The 16,890-nt window shown below is 40.5% G+C and overlaps 1 protein-coding gene across 4 annotated transcripts in view; it reads left to right on the top strand.

Moving 5' to 3' along the window:
- The window catches only part of ROBO4 (roundabout guidance receptor 4), a 1,497,877-nt gene that overhangs the window by 144,113 nt on the left and 1,336,874 nt on the right, over window positions 1-16,890 (top strand). Inside the window, exon 1 of one of the 4 annotated variants that reach the window (XM_044081195.1) lies at window positions 15,266-15,708. The exons of 2 other annotated variants lie outside the window; for them this stretch is intronic. In XM_044081195.1, coding sequence (XP_043937130.1) covers window positions 15,645-15,708 — 64 coding nt within the window. In that variant the 5' untranslated portion in view covers window positions 15,266-15,644. Of the gene's footprint in view, window positions 1-15,265; window positions 15,709-16,890 lie in introns of those variants that run through there. One more of the 4 variants, XM_044081196.1, reaches the window with a different exon arrangement.

Below are 16,890 nucleotides of genomic sequence, written 5' to 3'. Positions count from 1 at the left end.
GAGGTATGTCTACATTTCCATCATAGCATGGGGTGAGGAAGTATTTCTTTCTGAGACTGAATGTTCCCATTCTGTACATGCTTCACCTCATTCAAAATTCTCACTATCATAAATCTTGGCCAACAAAATATACTGAGTTATCATTCATTTTTTTCAATAAAGGGAACATCACTGTAATGCATTTATATATAGTCAACTGGCTTTCAGTACCTAATAATACATATTTAACTTCCTCAGTTATTTTTAGTGTTTCTTACCATAACTAGCATCCTGTTCTGATCTGTTCACCTGAACTGTCTACACTCCACATCTTTTAAGTTCTTCCTGGAAGCCCTTAGAAACTACCTACTTGCCACTTTTGTAAAGGAGACTCTGTAGTTAGGCAATGTCACACCCTTCCTGTAACATATCTTTAACTCAGTATATTACAGAGAATGATTTAAATTGCATATCCTCATATTTTTTAAATCATATCTCCTCATCTGGTTTAAATTGCATCTCTTCATTTGGTTTAAATCATATCTGGTTTATCTGCGCTTGTTTCCCATCTTTCCTGTAACTAACCTACTGGGTAGCACTAGAAAGCCTTAGACTGATACAAGCCTTCTAGCTTAGGAGAGAAACTTTGGAGTGATTAAGTATCAGTTTTCTGTACTTTCTTGCTGTACTTAGCTGTTTTCTGCCTAAACACAGATTTTCCTGTGTTTATTGTAATTTAAAAGCTTGTTTTTTCACATATTGTACTTATCTGACTGCCTGCACTTTTAAAACGTTTTTTTTTGTTTAAATAATTTGTTTAACTGTTGTAGGCTACACACTAAAGTGTGATAGCCTTTTCTGATTGTTTGTAGTAATTTAAAGCTGTATTAAGTGTATTTTTTACTGTTTTTGCCTTATCTTTTCAAAAAAAAAAAAGTTCCTTGTTCCCCGCCTTTCTAAGCTAGTATAGTCTTGTTTTCAGGCCAGTGCTGAATCCAGGGCTGTGATACTAGTTTCTGAGTTGCCCATACCTTACTTGGATAGAAGGAAGTTTCTCTGTTCACCTGTGATAGAGGGGAGCTTTGAGCAACCTATCTGTCCCTGAAGGAGTGGTTCCATTCCAGAAGTTAGTAGTTTATTGGCCATTTTGGGCTTATTTCTATCTCTTTCATTTCCCCTATTATAAAAAACACGTTTGCATGGTTTTGCACACCGGGCAGTGCTGGTTAGCTACGGTTAAATTATTCCCGGCTCCAATAAGTCTCCTCTTCAGTTCTTCCCTTGAAACTAGTCTAACTCTCAACCTAAGCACTCAAAAAGCATCTTACAGCCCAGCACTTGCTCAGACCTAATAGCAAGCACTAATATACCCTGACACTGATTGCCCAGCAGGGCAAGGCTCTTTATTCACCCCTCACCAACCAAGCGACTAAGCAGCTCACCCTACTATTCAGGCATGATCAAAGGGCAACTTCAGGTGCACTCTCCAGTCCAGCTGGTGAATCTGGGTATCCTGAAGCAATGTTACAACTGCCTCATGTACACAGACAACCCTCTCCTCCTACCACAAAACACTAACATATGTGAGAGTTGCAATTATACAGCCAAACTGGAAGCTAAGCTGTCTCCACCCAAGACTGGAACAGACAGTCAAGAGGAGAAGTTTAACACTTGCACCACAACTCCAGCCGCACACAGACCTACTAAAACAGCACTGGCAAATAATACACATAAATACACAAAATCATACTCAGAGACTCTAAATAAAAACCTGAAAAAGCATCAGAGACCTCCAAAGCAGACACCTAAACAACCTGCACTTTCCGACACAAACCAGACAACACATAAAACACAAAATCAGTGTGCCGCAAAATCACAGCGCTTAAGGCGGAATAACATACAAAACACACTAGTAATAGGTGACTCTATAGTCAGGCACACTGACGTCCCACTCACTAGGCTGGACAAGCAGAAGGTTACTGTTAGCTGCCTGTCAGGAGCCAGAATCCGCCACATAGCACAAGCACTCAGGTCACTCCAGAACAAGTACAAATATGACTCTGTCATTGTTCATGTTGGTGTGAATGACCTGAGATGAACCTCCCTGGACTACATGAAAAAAGACATGGAAGAGCTCTCTGATCATGTAGCCCAGGCTGGTATGACCCTGACCCTGAGTAGCATCCTGCCCTCACCAAGAATGATAACTCAGTATAAAGAAAAAAATGATCAATTTCAACAATTGGTTAGCTTCTGGTGTCATTCAAAGGGTTTCCAGTGTCTGTCAGTCTGGGACGACATGCTCGACAAGCCGCGTGGCTTCACAAGAGATGGCTTGCACCTGTCACCCCTAGGCTTTCAAATACTGGCCAAGGCTCTTCCTGCCCCTATAGTGCCATTTTTAGGCAAGGCTCAAAAGTCAAACCCACCTCCGTAAACAGCACAATTAACAAAAAACTGAGGGTTATACTACTCAATGCCAGGAGTTTAAATCTCAAAATGCACACACTCGAAGCACTCCTCAGTATGGAGAACGCTGACATCTGTGCAGTAACTGAAACCTGGTTCAAGGCTCCAGAGAGCACCCCAGCACTACTGGGCTACAACTCATACCACACGTTTTGGCCACAGAACATGGACCGAAACACAAAAGGAAGGGGTGTATCCATATTCATCAAGGATACCTACACCTCCAGGTTAGTGGTGCAGCATGATACCTCTGAGATCATCCATGTGCAGATAACATCGGGAAATTCTGCATTGAAAATTGTGGCCTGCTACAGATGACCCTCCATGACCCAGGACCACCACTCCACCTTTTTGGAGACACTGGAAAACATGAAGGTCCTACCAAACACCCTGATATTGGGTGATTTCAGTTACCCTACCATTCACTGGGAAAACTACTCAAGTACAAATTCCCAGGCCCAGCGCTTCCTGGAATTCATCAACTCAAATGCCCTGGATCAGCTGGTAAACTCCCCTACAAGAGGTGAAAACATATTGGACCTGGTCATCACCAACATGGGTGACAGGTGTTCCACACCAGAGGTCAACCCGTCACTGGTTAGATCAGACCATAAACTAATCACTTTGGATGTCCACACCCCACCACCACACCAACTAAGAAAACCACAGTAAAAAACTTTTCTAAAGCAAACTTCACCTTACTTAAGACAGAGGTGGTAAGTTTCACAACCCCCACACTAAAGGATAATGCTGCCCAATATGCAGAAACCTTTACAAATGCACTCTATGAGCACCTACAAAGATGCATGGATCATGCCATCCCTAGCAAAACCAAGACTCATTCATCTAATAGAAGGAAACCAGTTTGGTGGACCCCTGTAATAAACAGGCTATACAATAGAAGGAGGAAACTAGTTCAGAAAAAAAGCAAATCCCAAGAAGGAAAGACATCCCTGATCAGTATCAGTAAGAAACTGAGGTCCCTCATGAAATCATCCAAGGCTAACTTCAAAAGAAAAATAGCCAAGGATTCAAAAGATAACCACAAAGCCTTCTTTAGCTATGTTAAGAATCTAAGTGGCAACTCACAGATATGCACTGAACTAGTGAAAAATAGCACAAAATATACTGAACCTATTGATATTGCCAACATCCTGGCAGATAGATTCAGTACAAACTTCACCACCCTCTCACCTCCAAAAGGGCCCACAACAATACCGGAAAAGTGTAGTGTCCCAAAAATCACAAACGCACGGGTGAAAACAACCCTTTCAAAAGCCAAAAACACAGCGTCAATGGGACCAGATGGTGTCCCAGGCTGCACCTTGCATGAACTACAGAATGAACTAAATCCCCACCTAAACACACTGTTCAACCTCAGCCTCTCCACAGGCTACGTGCCCATAGAATTGCACACAGCAACAATTATTCCTCTCCACAAAGGAGAGGCCACAACTGACCCTAGTAACTATCGCCCCATAAGCCTGACTAGCTTGTTCTGCAAGGCTATGGAGTGCATCATCATGGAACACATTAACAAAGACATTGGGAACCTCCAAACACTTGACCCAACCCAGTTCGGCTTTGTTAAGGGCAGATCATGCCTACTAAACCTGGTTGACTTCTTCGAGACAGTCACCAAGGCCATAGACAAGGGAAAGGTGGTTCACACAGCCTACCTTGACCTTGTCAAGGCTTTTGATGCCATTCCCCTTTTGGGTATTACAGAAAAACTCACCAGCCTGAACATACACCCCTACATCATGAGATGGGTTGCCAACTGGCTTACAGACAGAACTCACACGGTAAGAAATGTGGGCTCCAGGTCTGACTCTAAACTAGTCACAAGTGGTGTCCCACAAGGCTCGGTCCTGGGACCCCTACTGTTTGGCATATACTTCTCAGAAGTACAGGCAAACACAGGAGGACTATGGCTAACCAAGTTCGCCGATGAATTCAAACTGGAAGCCATAACTGACTCTCCAGCTGACATGAACATCCTCCAAAAGGGCCTTACTGAGAAGGACAACTGGTGTCAAAGTCATGGCCTCAAGCTAAATGCCAAAAAATGCATAGTCATCCCGTTTGGGGAAAAATCAAAACATCCACAAATTACCACATAGGTGGCAGCCCCCTTAATACAGACGAGGTAATATGAGATCTGGGGACCCAGGTAGATAGTAATCTCTCATTTTCTCCTTTGACAATCATATTGCCAAAGTAGTTAGGAAATCCTTCTATGTGGCCCATCTAATTACTAAAGGGTTTGCATCTAGAAATAAAGAGGTTACAGTGCCCCTCTACTCCTCACTCATTAGACCCATCATAGAGTACAATGCCCCATTTGGGATGTACCTCACAAGACACTTCCAACAGCTGGAAAGACCACAAAAGTACCTCACCAAGAGGATTACTGGTCTCAAACATATGTCCTATGCAGCTTGACTGAAAAAAACTCCGGCTGTACTCAGTGGCATATCGCTTACTCAGATGTGATCTCTGCCTGAGTTAGAAAGCCATGTCCAACTCAGAATTGATGGACATGCTCCACCTAAAGAAATCCAAGTCACTGCACACACGCTCTAGTGAGCTAAACCTCGCCACAACAATAATTAGATCATGCTGGAGGGATAGATTCCTGTCACAGAGACTCCCCATGCTTTGGAACAAAATGCCAAATTACATCAGGCAGAGCCCCTCACTAACACTCTTCAAGAGAAACCTTGACGAGTGGATGGGTAACAGAAAATACACCCCTGGGATCAATTCATTGGCTCTGCTTGACAGAGGATCAGTTAATTAATCAATGGGGTAGCGAAAGCCGACACACTCTGGCTAGGCTTATAAATACCCTCAGGCAGATAGCCTATACCTATGAACCTATAAATAGTATCTCCTCATCTGGTTTAAATTGTATCTTCTTGTCTGGTTTAAATTGTATCTTCTCTTCTGGTTTAAATTGTATCTCCTCATCTGGTTTAAATTGTATCTCCTCATCTGGTTTAAATTGTATCTTCTCATCTGGTTTAAATTGTATCTTCTCATCTGGTTTAAATTGTATCTTCTCGTCTAGTTTAAATTGTATCTCCTCATCTGGTTTAAATCATATCTCCTCATCTGGTCCATCACCTCATCCTCCCTTTAGTTTTCTTTATTTTTATTTTGTCAGTCACACAACCATAACTTGGTTCTCCAAAGGCAACCTTTTATCACATCAAGTTTGACTTCTACAGGACGTTTATACTGCTAATTTAAATATTTCTGATTATTGTCTGGTTTTACTGGAGCTAGTTGAGTGCTGTGGTTTTAAGTCACTTAGCAGCTTGTATGTGTTTTTGACTTTTTTTTCTGTATTTTTGTTAATTGCTTGCATTCCCTGTTACACTGTTAATGTTTTCTGACTGTGTTACCTGATTACTAATTTATTTTGCTTTTAACATATATAAAGCTTTATGGTTTGCTCTTAACATTTATCAATGCTTTATTTCTGAAATTTATTAAAAAGAGAATGAGTTTGGCAGTTCACTAACTTGGTTAAGGAGAAGATTAAATGTAATTAAAAAAATCCCACAGTGAGACCACCACCAATAGTGCTTACCAACTTCATTTCCCTTGCTCTAGAAATTAATCTTCACTCCTGAAAATTTTTGACCAAAGTACTATAATGCATCAGTATATTTTCGCAATTCATTGTTTTTGAACAGACATTGCAAAACAACAAAGTCTGGAGTCTGATATTATCTTCAGAACATTCTATAGTAATCCTACTCTGTTGTCATGTTAAGACATCATCAGAAAAAAATCTAGTGTTTTTTCAGTTCTCAAACAATACAATTCAGGATTTACTAGTATTTTTCACAGAAGCAAAATGTGACTCGCTGTCTATGGGCATCATTTCTTAGTTGCTGACCTTTTAACTTAGTTTTGCACCCCACCCTTCTGTCTAGTCCTTTCTGTAAATATAATGTAGTTGGCCTATTGATGAAAGCAAGATTGGCATCTTCATAGGTTAGGTTTGAGACTCAAATCCTGCACCTTGTGGTTGTAAGGCAAACACCTTTCCCATTAGGCCACCCTCCTCTCACTGGGAGCTGGAATTTAGGAAAATATATAATTCATGTGAATCATATCAGGGAGCATGTAGGTAGCTTGGTCAGATGGCAGTTGTCTTTCACTGGGGAGAGGAAGAGTGTCCCTTCTGGTATGGCTCTACCATTGTCCAAAGCCTTATAGGATACAGTCTTCAGTTTGTAGAAGGGTGAAAGTACAGTTCTGTTCTCTTCAAATGAACTGTATTTTGGGTAATTTAGTGCAAATGCAGAATACAGGAAAAAGACTGGTTTTGTGTAGTTTTCTAAAAGTGTTATAAAATGATAAACAGTACCAGTTTCCTTGGAAGTAAAAGATAAACTGTGTTCCAAAAAGCAAAATCTGCAGACATAAGGTTTTACACGTAGGTAGTAGGCTAGCTGCCCTTCTGGGACATTTTAAGCCCAGACAATTTCTCTTTCAAATGTGAGAATCAAAACCTATACCCCATAATGGTGAGGCAAACATCTTATCCATTATACCAATCTTCAAATGCTTTTTGTTTGTTTGATGTTTAGTATTATATGTCCAGTACATCAGCAAAATATAACCAACTTTTTAAAACAGAAACACTTCAAAATAAGTGAATTTCTACATTTTTTATACTTGACTGTTTTCACTTTTAGCTTTTACTTATGACAGAAGAGGTTGAAAACTACTAGTGTTTGCAGTTGTGAGAGACTCTCAGACTATATATGCGAAAACCCAAAATGTAGTCACTCTTTGTGAGTTCTAACTGTAGGTAGACACAGAAGGATGAAAGTATGCCTTTTAGCCAATTATTAGGATTCAGAGTATTTTTTTAAAGATCTGTGCTATTTTCAAATGCAGTTTTCAAGGGATTGTTTTAGGTGACACTGTATTTTAGGGTCTATATTACATCCGCAAAACCCCCTTTCAGCGAATGACTGTTCGACAAACGATAACCAGGGAAATCTAACTCCTTCAAATGGGCATTCCATTGAATTTTTACCTAGGGGGAAAATAGGCTTGGCCAACCTATAACCAGACAAAATTTAAAACCCTTCAAAGAGGGAGGGTGGGGGTTTGCTCCTCACACACCCCCTAACTAAATATACCAACTCCGACATCGCACTATTGTGGGGGGAAAGGGCAAATTCCTAATGATAGCCAAGCATTTTTTCCCCTAGGAAAACATTTGCTGAAATGGCCATTTGTGGGAGTTCAATTTTGCTGGTTATCATTTGGGAAGAGCCATTCGCTGAAAGGGGTTTTCACGGATGTAATATAGACCCATATTTTGTTAGGCTTCTTACATTACAATTGAATCCTAGAATAGTGCATCCACAATCATAATGCAGAGATGATCAGAAAGCCTTCTTGCTGACAATGCAATTCATTGGCAAGCAAACAACGAGAGGCAACAAAACATGCAGAAGGCAGCACTACAGAGTAACTGTAAAATGACTAAGACAATAACAGGAAAAGCAGCAGCTGCTGTTCCTTGTTAGTGTACTTGTCTGTGGCTTGATTGCTAGGTAAGGCTATTATATATTTTTATTTCATAATGGAGATGTGTGAAATTATGATCGACAGTTCATTTTCCCTGTTTTTAATTTGTCACTTTATTTGTGATATAGTACTTTTTTATGATAGTGATTTATGTACTTCATTATTATTTGATATTTGTATTGGATAGTACACTTTACCATCAGTATTGTTGTACAGTGCACTTTACTGCAGTGATGCAAAATTGTTAATGTTAGCAGAACGACTCACAAAATGTAATTTTTATAATGTATAGTCAATGGTTGTTAGGTAAGCAACATATGCTGTGTCTTTGTAGTTTCAAGAATGTGATGCTTATCTTCGTGCTCTGTAATTCATAATGTAACAGTCATAGATTGTATTGCAAAACTATCCACCTCTTTCCCTGACCCCCCTCCTGCCCCCATCCCCCAACCAATCACCTCCCTCCTCTCCCCTCCCTTCAACCTAACACCCATCCCCACAAAAACAATAAAAAGACTTCTCAAACTAAAACCCCATCGTAATGCACCAATCTACCATCTACCTTCCTCAAACTATCTGCAGAAAGCATAGCCTATCCTATCTCTATTATTATAAATAGATCCATACAAGAATCCTATGTCCCAACCATCTGGTGCCATGCTTACATCATCTTACTCCACAAAGGGGGGAAAAACATAGACACTACCAACTTCAGACCCATTGCTATACTTTCTCCCCTTTCTAAAATACTAGAAAAAAACATCCATGCACAACTCATGCCATACCTAACCCTAAACAATCTCCTCTCTCCTACTCAACACGGCTTCCACCTCTGCCACAGTACCATGACTGCCCTCCTTTCCTTTCTTGAAACCATCAACCTAGCACACAACACTGGCAATTACATATCAACACTGTTTTTAGACCTCTCAAAGGCATTCAACACCATCTCCAATACCTTACTCCTATCCCAGCTCTCAACCCTACATCTCTCTACACCACAATAGCCTGGTTCTCCAGCTACCTTTCCAAACACCAACAAGCTGTCCAATGGAAAGCATCAACCTCTCCTTTCCTACCTACACCCACTGGCATTCCCCAAGGCTCTGTTCTAGGTGCTCTACTCTTTAACATATTCATAAACCCATCACTGTACTGCTTTGTGACAGCTCCACTGGCTTGAACTGCCCAACCTCCTAACCTACAATCAGCTCTGCCTCTGTCATTCTATCTATTACCTCCCCAATAAGTGTCCTGCCCCCTAAAACCTAGTACACCATTACTCAGCCAAAAGGCCTATTAGATCATCAAGCAAACTACTACTAGAAGTCACCAACAGCTAAAATAGCTTTGGAGATGCACTATATAGTAGTTCAGGGGCTAAAAAATGGAACTTCCTCCCCACTAGCATACAAAACACATCGTCCAAAGGCTCCTTTAAAAACCTCATTAGGCCACATCTCAAGCAAAGTTGGCAGTGCCATGACTGCTCCCCAGGTTAGTGAAAGCGGATAAGGTACACATACTAAACCTAGAGTACTTCATAATAGTTTCACTCTTACTCACAAACACTGGCTAATGTACAATGTATGTACTATACCCGAGTACTGTGTATGTATTCTACCTATGTTCCAAATTCTGGGCCTCTGCTAAAAAAGGGCCTTTTCAGCTCAGTCAGACACCCCCAGTTAACAAATGGAAAATAAATAAATAAATAAATAAAATAAACAACTTCCGCCACTCCATCCCTGAATCCTCTGTAATCCAGTGTGCAGATGATTCTACCATCATCTGCTCAGCCTCCTGCCCCTCCAAACTGCTACTAAAATCCCAACTAGCCTTTTCCAAAACAGAATCCTGGATGCAATCCAACCATCTGGCCCTAAATGCTAATAAAACAAAACTAATGCTTTTTACTCCTACCAAAACCTCCAATATCAACAGAAACTCATTCTCCATAATTAGCCAAAACTACACCCCCGCTGGAAATTGTTCCCTGTACCAAGCTCCTAGACATCATCATTGATGAAAACCTAAAGTCTGACACCCACATACACTACTCTGTCAAGAAAACCCATCAAAAAATTGGTCTGCTCTACAGACACAACCACTACCTCAGCCCCTCTACCCGACAAATTCTTGCACCCACCTACTTTCCTCCCTCTCTAATGTATGGCTCTTCCCTCTTCACCAATTTTCAACTTGGCCTAAGATCCAAACTTGAATCCTGCTACCACAAAATATGCAAAATTGCAACCAGTGCAAAAAACTCTTCCCATCACTGCACTCCCTTCACACCCTCAAATAGCTAGAACTTCCAAACTACCTGAAATATCTACAACTTACCACTGCCCACAAGCTCATCTTCAAACCTGCAGACTGTTCATCTCTCATTATAGCCCTAAAACCCTACATACCAAACCGCTCCCTCAGACCTGAAAACCAAAACCTCCTACAAATCTACAAACCCTCACATCCACCTGGCCAACTACTACTATCCTGCTCCATAGCTACAGAGTGGAACTCTCTTCCCTCTCTGCTTCATCAAGTGTGCACAGATTTGCCCTTGTCAATGGCCCTGGTCACATTTTCAAAGTTCACCAGATTTAACAGGTAGGATCTGCCCTTGATAAAGCCAAATTGGGTAGGATCCAAGGTTTGCAGGTCACCTATGTCTTTATATATGAGGTCCATAATGACATGTTCCATGGCCTTACAGATGAGGCTGCTTAGGCTTATGGGTCTGTAATTTCCTGGGTCTGTTGTTAGACTACCTTTTTGGAGTGGAATAACTGCAGCTGTTCTCCATTCTGCAGGAACAAAGCCTCTGGTTAGGCTATGATTGAAAAGGGTACTTAATGGTGATGCTAGTTCATATTTTAACCTGTTTAGAAGACAGCCTGGGATGCTGTCTGATCCCATAGAGGCTGTGTTTTTTTGCCTTGGACAAGGCTTTGAGGATCTGCTCTTCAGATATGTAGGATGGTGGGAGGAGTTTGGGGGAAGGCTTGTGATTAATTAGGAGGGGGATAAGGGAGTGAAATTTTCAGCAAACCTATCCTCTAGCAGGTTTACTATCTCTGTTGGGTCAGTGTGAGTGATACCTTTGTCACTAGTTCTACACATGCTTGGGTCCTACCTTTTAGAGTATGTACATAGCAGTAAAAGGCCTTATGGTTATCCTTGGCTGTACTTGTTAACTTTCTATCAAAGGTTCACAATCTATCTAACCATAACAATTTAAAATCTCATCTATCTTCCAAGTGGGAATGCCCTTGCCATGCTCCAACTTAAGCACCCCCTAACCCTCTCTCTTTCTCCTTCCTGTTGTCTTCATCACTTATATCCTAAACCCTCATTATAAGAATCCTCTCTCTACCATGGATGCACTACTGTGCTTATTTTCAATACTCAACGTATAAAAAGAAAAAAATGAACCCCTCCCTATGATGAGCTACTGTATTTAGTACTAGTATGCTTTCTCTTCAACACGCAATGTATACCTAACTTACAAACTTCAAAGAGCATTATGTTTTATATTTAACTTGCTGTACATTTCTTGATAATCATATTTATCTTGTAGTTTGTAATACTGTATTTTTTTTTGCTTGGAGCTTTTCTCCCGGGCCTCCACTGAAAAATGGGCTACTTTTGGCCCAGTGGACTTCCCTGGCCATCAAACTGAAATAAATAATATAATAACTATACCACTCCTGCCACATTCAATACATGACTTGCACATTATAATCACTTTAGAATTGACTTGCAGAGCGACTATCTTCAACAAGTTATTCCCTCATTCATACCCCTATGAGTTTTCATGAAAGCAGTTATAAAACTTAACACCTACCCAAGTTGGGGGTTATGCACCCCACACATCCCAAATAAATATACCAACTCTGAGATTGCACTACAGTGGTGAAAAGGGCAAAATTCCATATAGTGGCCTACCGTTGTGTTGCCATGGGAGAAATTTTGCTGAAAACGGCATTCAATGATCGGAAGCTTCACTAAACAGATGTTTGATGAAGAGGTGTTCACTACTTTGTGATTCAATGAAATGTCATAGAACCCTGTGGCACAATAGGGGTGGTGTACATCACAATATGTTCAGGATGTACAAGTTTCTATGTTGGGATGACAACAAGAAGCCTAAGACAGAGAATAACAAAACATATTTATGCCATCAAAATAAAAGATAGCAATAATTCTTTACATAGACATTCTATTTTGTGTGAGAATTGTAAGAAGTTCACTTTTGCCATTCATGAACGAGTACTAGAAGACAGAAGAGGTAGGAATTTGAAAAATTCAAATGAAAAGAGAGAGGTAGAATGGCAATTGAAGCTAAAGGCTAATTTTCCCCCGGCTTGAATGAAACTATTACTATAAAATGTTTTTCTAAGGAGCAGAAGTTAAAAGGATTTTAAAGGGTTAAGTGTGCAATGTCTTTTTATGGTCTGACTTGTGAATGGTAACATAAGAATATAAATGGATTTTAAAAATAAAAGTTTAAATCTTAACATTTTCTTCTAACTATGAGTTCTTTAATATAAGAAGTCCATGGACTACAGACATAATCAACTGTTGGTTGCTAATAATGCTTCCTCAGTGTGAAACTGCCAGCCCAGCTATCTGTAATTTTGTAAATAATCATATGTCATTTGTGAATATTAATATGATTCATATGCTTGTCTTACAAATGTAAGAGAACTGTAGGTTATGTACTGAGCTTCAAGAATGTAACCACAGTGTACCCTACTGGAAAAGAACAGAAATGTAAATAAACTATATACCTGTGCAAATGTATGTTTTAATAGTAGAAGCTGGAACATACAGAGTTAACTTGCAAAACTTCAAGAAAATAAGTTGAAAAGTAAAATGTTTTATGATTGTGCTATCTCTCAGTAAGCAGACACAATGTCTAGAGTTAGAGGTTTTGTGCTGTCTTGAAACAGAAATAATTGCTAGGTTTCAAATGTAAAAATGGTTAATTGTTTTCTGACTTCCAGTTCTGAGCAAACATCTCAGAGATATGTATTTTTCACTCAGAAATGTTAAATTTTATTAAGTTTCTGTTAGCCTGGGAACTGAAGGCAGGTGTCAATGTGATGTCTTCCAGGCTAACCCAGCAGTAATATGTGATATTAATTTAAGAACTCTCTCAGAGACCGTGTGCATTTTGTATCTTGTCTTGGACCTGGAAACATCCTCTCATCAGCATTTGCCTTCCTAATAGTAAGTAACCAGGGCACAGTAAATATTAGTTTATATGTTTTCTGTATTTATTTGAGACTGTCCTTTAATGTTATTTTAAAAATATTTCCTGTGATTCTGAAGTCTGCAGTTCATGTGTTGAGTATTGTCTTGTTCTTTTATTATTTATTATTAAATATATTTAAACTTATCTTTGTGGTTGATATTTGTGAGACATATTTAAGCTCAGAGTACTTGCATATGTATTTGGTGACACTGTATACACCACTCCTAAATAGCCTTAGTCTTGGTCACACCATTTGGATAATAATAACATTACACAGTAGGGTTGGTCACCCTTTGAAGGGCCTTTAAGTAGCTGATAAGTAAGGGTTGGTGGCAGTGATAACTACCTTATAATCTGGGCAGAAGGGGACATTGCTAGTTAACCTGTGCCAGCCTTCCCCAGGTGTGTGTGTTTGTATATAAATCAAATCTCAAACTGTGTGTGTGTGTCTGTGTGTGTCTGTGTGTGTGTGTGTCAGCTACTTGGGACAGGGACACGAAGCACTGGTTGGACAGAAAGGGTGTTGGAGGTCTTGGCTCGACCCCTCAACTGAGATCTTAGCTCTATAGCTGTGCCAGTGGGGAGTCTTATTGGGGATCTGGAGAAAGAGGGAGAAACCAGCCCCAGACTGACTGTGATCTTTGTGTGCTCTTAAAGGAAATTGTACTTTAGTGTGTGTGCACTTGTCATCCTCCCAATGTGTACATCCCTCACTGTGCTAGTGGTGAAGATTGAGGCTCCTTGATTACTGGGCCAGTGCAGGGGCGTCACACTCAGTATTATCCTATGTCCATAAGTAACCTGGCTTGGGAGAGTTACTCTGTCAGGTTCTCTAGGAGAATCAGGAGTAGCCATTAACCAAGTAATTAATAATGACCACTACTGTGCAGCCACAGAAATAAGGTTTTTGTAGCATTCTTGAATGGCTGTAAAGTTTTATTGCTGGCAAGACTTGATCTATGAGATTTTGTAATCACCGTATTTTGTAATCACATTTCCAACTAACTGTCATGGCCAAAGACTTTCAATTGAAATGATAAGGCTAACTTCAAAACCAGTAATAATCCTTCTAGAACAAGGGTCAAGGACAAAAATGAAGCCAGAAATGTCTGCTCTCATCTCATATTTCATACAAAAGCACCCATCAATATTTTAAAAAGCTCACATACACTAAATAGCTGTAGTGCAGCAGTAGCGTTGTCACCTTACAGCAAGAGGTTCTCCAGTTTGATTCTCGACGGGAGCGCCTTCTGTGCGTAGTCTGCAAGTCCTCCCCGTCGTTGAGAGGCGTTTGAGAGACGTGTGAATGTGCGTGCCTTCGTTGAAGGTTGGGCGTCAGGCTGGCACCTCGGCACAGTAAAAATCTACTGCCAATCATTAGTGGGCCGGAGCTCCGCTGTGGCAACCCCCAACCGGGAAAAGCTGAAAGAAGAAGAGCAACATACACTAAATATCTCTATGCATTTTTATTTTCATCGTCATTATGAGACAGTTGCTTTCAGTGGGTCTTCCTGTCACTAAGCATACTGTGTACAGATCAATGTTGCAAACCCTAGTTTATACAGTTTTAGATTTTTTAATGAGTCATGTTTCTGAGAGCCCCCCTCCAAAAAATGACTCCGCTAAGTATGCAGAAGACCATGCACCTAGTTGTAAATACCCGTCACTATAGCTTTCGATGTCTTTTCCTGGAATTGAGAATAAAGGGAAAAATTATCCAAGGAAAAGTGCATCGGTAGTGTCTATTGATTTAGAGCATTGCGGGAATAACTGATATGGATAACGCATTTTGTAAAAGTTAAAGAAGTCAACATGAATTGACCTCCTAATTTCCTCAGGAAACAGTTTTTAAAAGGGATAGCATAACGTTTTGAGCCAAATTTAGAAACGACCAGGGGGCTGCTGTCAAGTTATATAAGTGACCAAACAATCTAGCATTACTAAAAAAAAAATATCGGAAGTGCCTTGACGTTAAATGTTACAGAGTACCTAGCGCATTATTTAAAGTGCTGATGGATTTCAAAATCAAGTAACTCTTGGACGATCATTTATTTCCCAGTGAATACCAGATGACAGAAGCGAAAGCGCCGGCTCATCAGGTCACTGGGGTAGGATCCTTGTTGGGAAGTTTAAATCTAAGTTGCATTGTGGGCAGTTTCTCCGAAAAGACACACTTGGTTAGACAGGATGGGCGAGGTTGCTGCAGACTGAAGCTTTTCCTCTGCTCACACAGTTCGATGCTGTTTCAGGCAGCAGACATCAGGGTTGGTTAAAGATAAAAGTTCTGATCTTTCTCTGGGAAGGAACTTGACCACAGCTAGCCCCCAGGATCGGCGTTAATAGGGGGACTGAGCAGGCACCAGCTGACAGAATGCACGGAGCTGTAGCGCTACTTGCCTTCGGTGTCCTCTGGGAAGCGATCTGGTGTCCAGAAGGTGAGTAGTCTTGACCTGGGTCATTGCCTGAGAGGTGGCCGGGAGAGTGGGGAGGTGTCCGGATGCTGCCTTAACTCTTATTTGTGCAGGAGTAATTAATGGTAGTACTGTGGTTAGATCGTGACCATATCCATACAGTTGTGATTGTTTAACCATTACTCTGGAATGGATGCCCATCATGGACAGGGACTATGCTGTTGCGAGCCTTTCACTAGCTGGAGATGGTCATGACTCCTGTTATTAAATGTCACAACTTAGCATTTGGTGAATCTAAGTTCAACAGTAGTAGGTTTGAGACCGTTGATCTGAAACTTAGTCTGTATAGTTTTTATTGTTTTAAAATGCGCTTCCTTCTTTTTGAAACAATTTGATGACGAAGAGGAGAGTCACAAGTATAAAATTAACGAGGAATGTGGAAACAGCAGCCACAAGTTTGTTTCCTTCCTTCCTTTCGGAAAATTTATAGGAACTCCATGCTGTCAGCCAAACACCGTAGAAAGTTCCCGACAATTCTGATATAATTTCGTAAAACTAGGTTCCAAGTTTTAAGTATTTATTTGCTCCTTAGAGCAGCGTGCCGTGTCCAGTTTTTGATTATTGCGTGGAGTACAGCAGATAACAGTTCTGTGGGAGGATGATAATTAGTGTCGGCATTCTGAGGCCTGTCCTTAAGCTTGTTAGTATGACTTTCCGATATCGTTCCAAAGCTTAACTTTGCACCTGTTGTGTATTTGTCTTACATAGCGGGGTTACCACCTGTCCCACTTTGCGAGGGACAGTCCCTCTTTTGGCAGTTGTGTCCTGCAAAAAAGAATTGAAAAAAATGGCAAATGTCCTGAGATATTAGGACCAAAAATATTTCCTATATTTTCTTTAATAGTTGCATAAAACAGTTATTTTTGTATCCGAAAGACCAAAATGTTATAAGAAACAGAATAAGCAACTAAAATGCTACACGAATAAGCTTTTATTTAGGCAAAAAAGTGAAGTTCTGTCCTTTGTACTGGCCGTGGGTATGTTTTGCCCTGTATAATCTGACATTTCTATAAAAAATGTCCCACTTTGGGCATTTGAAAAGGTGGTGGCAATCCTAGGTAATTGCTGATTGAGCACTGAGATATCCTGTCTTATGATGGATATGGGGGGGGGGGGGGTTGGACTTCCGACTGGACACCAGTTCCC

The sequence above is a fragment of the Protopterus annectens genome, chromosome 8.part0 (assembly GCF_019279795.1).
Source record: "Protopterus annectens isolate FY-2018-M chromosome 8.part0, PAN1.0, whole genome shotgun sequence".
Classification (NCBI taxonomy): domain Eukaryota; kingdom Metazoa; phylum Chordata; order Ceratodontiformes; family Protopteridae; genus Protopterus; species Protopterus annectens.
The sequence above is the reverse complement of the archived record's forward strand: the minus strand, read 5'-3'. Positions and strand labels throughout refer to the sequence as shown.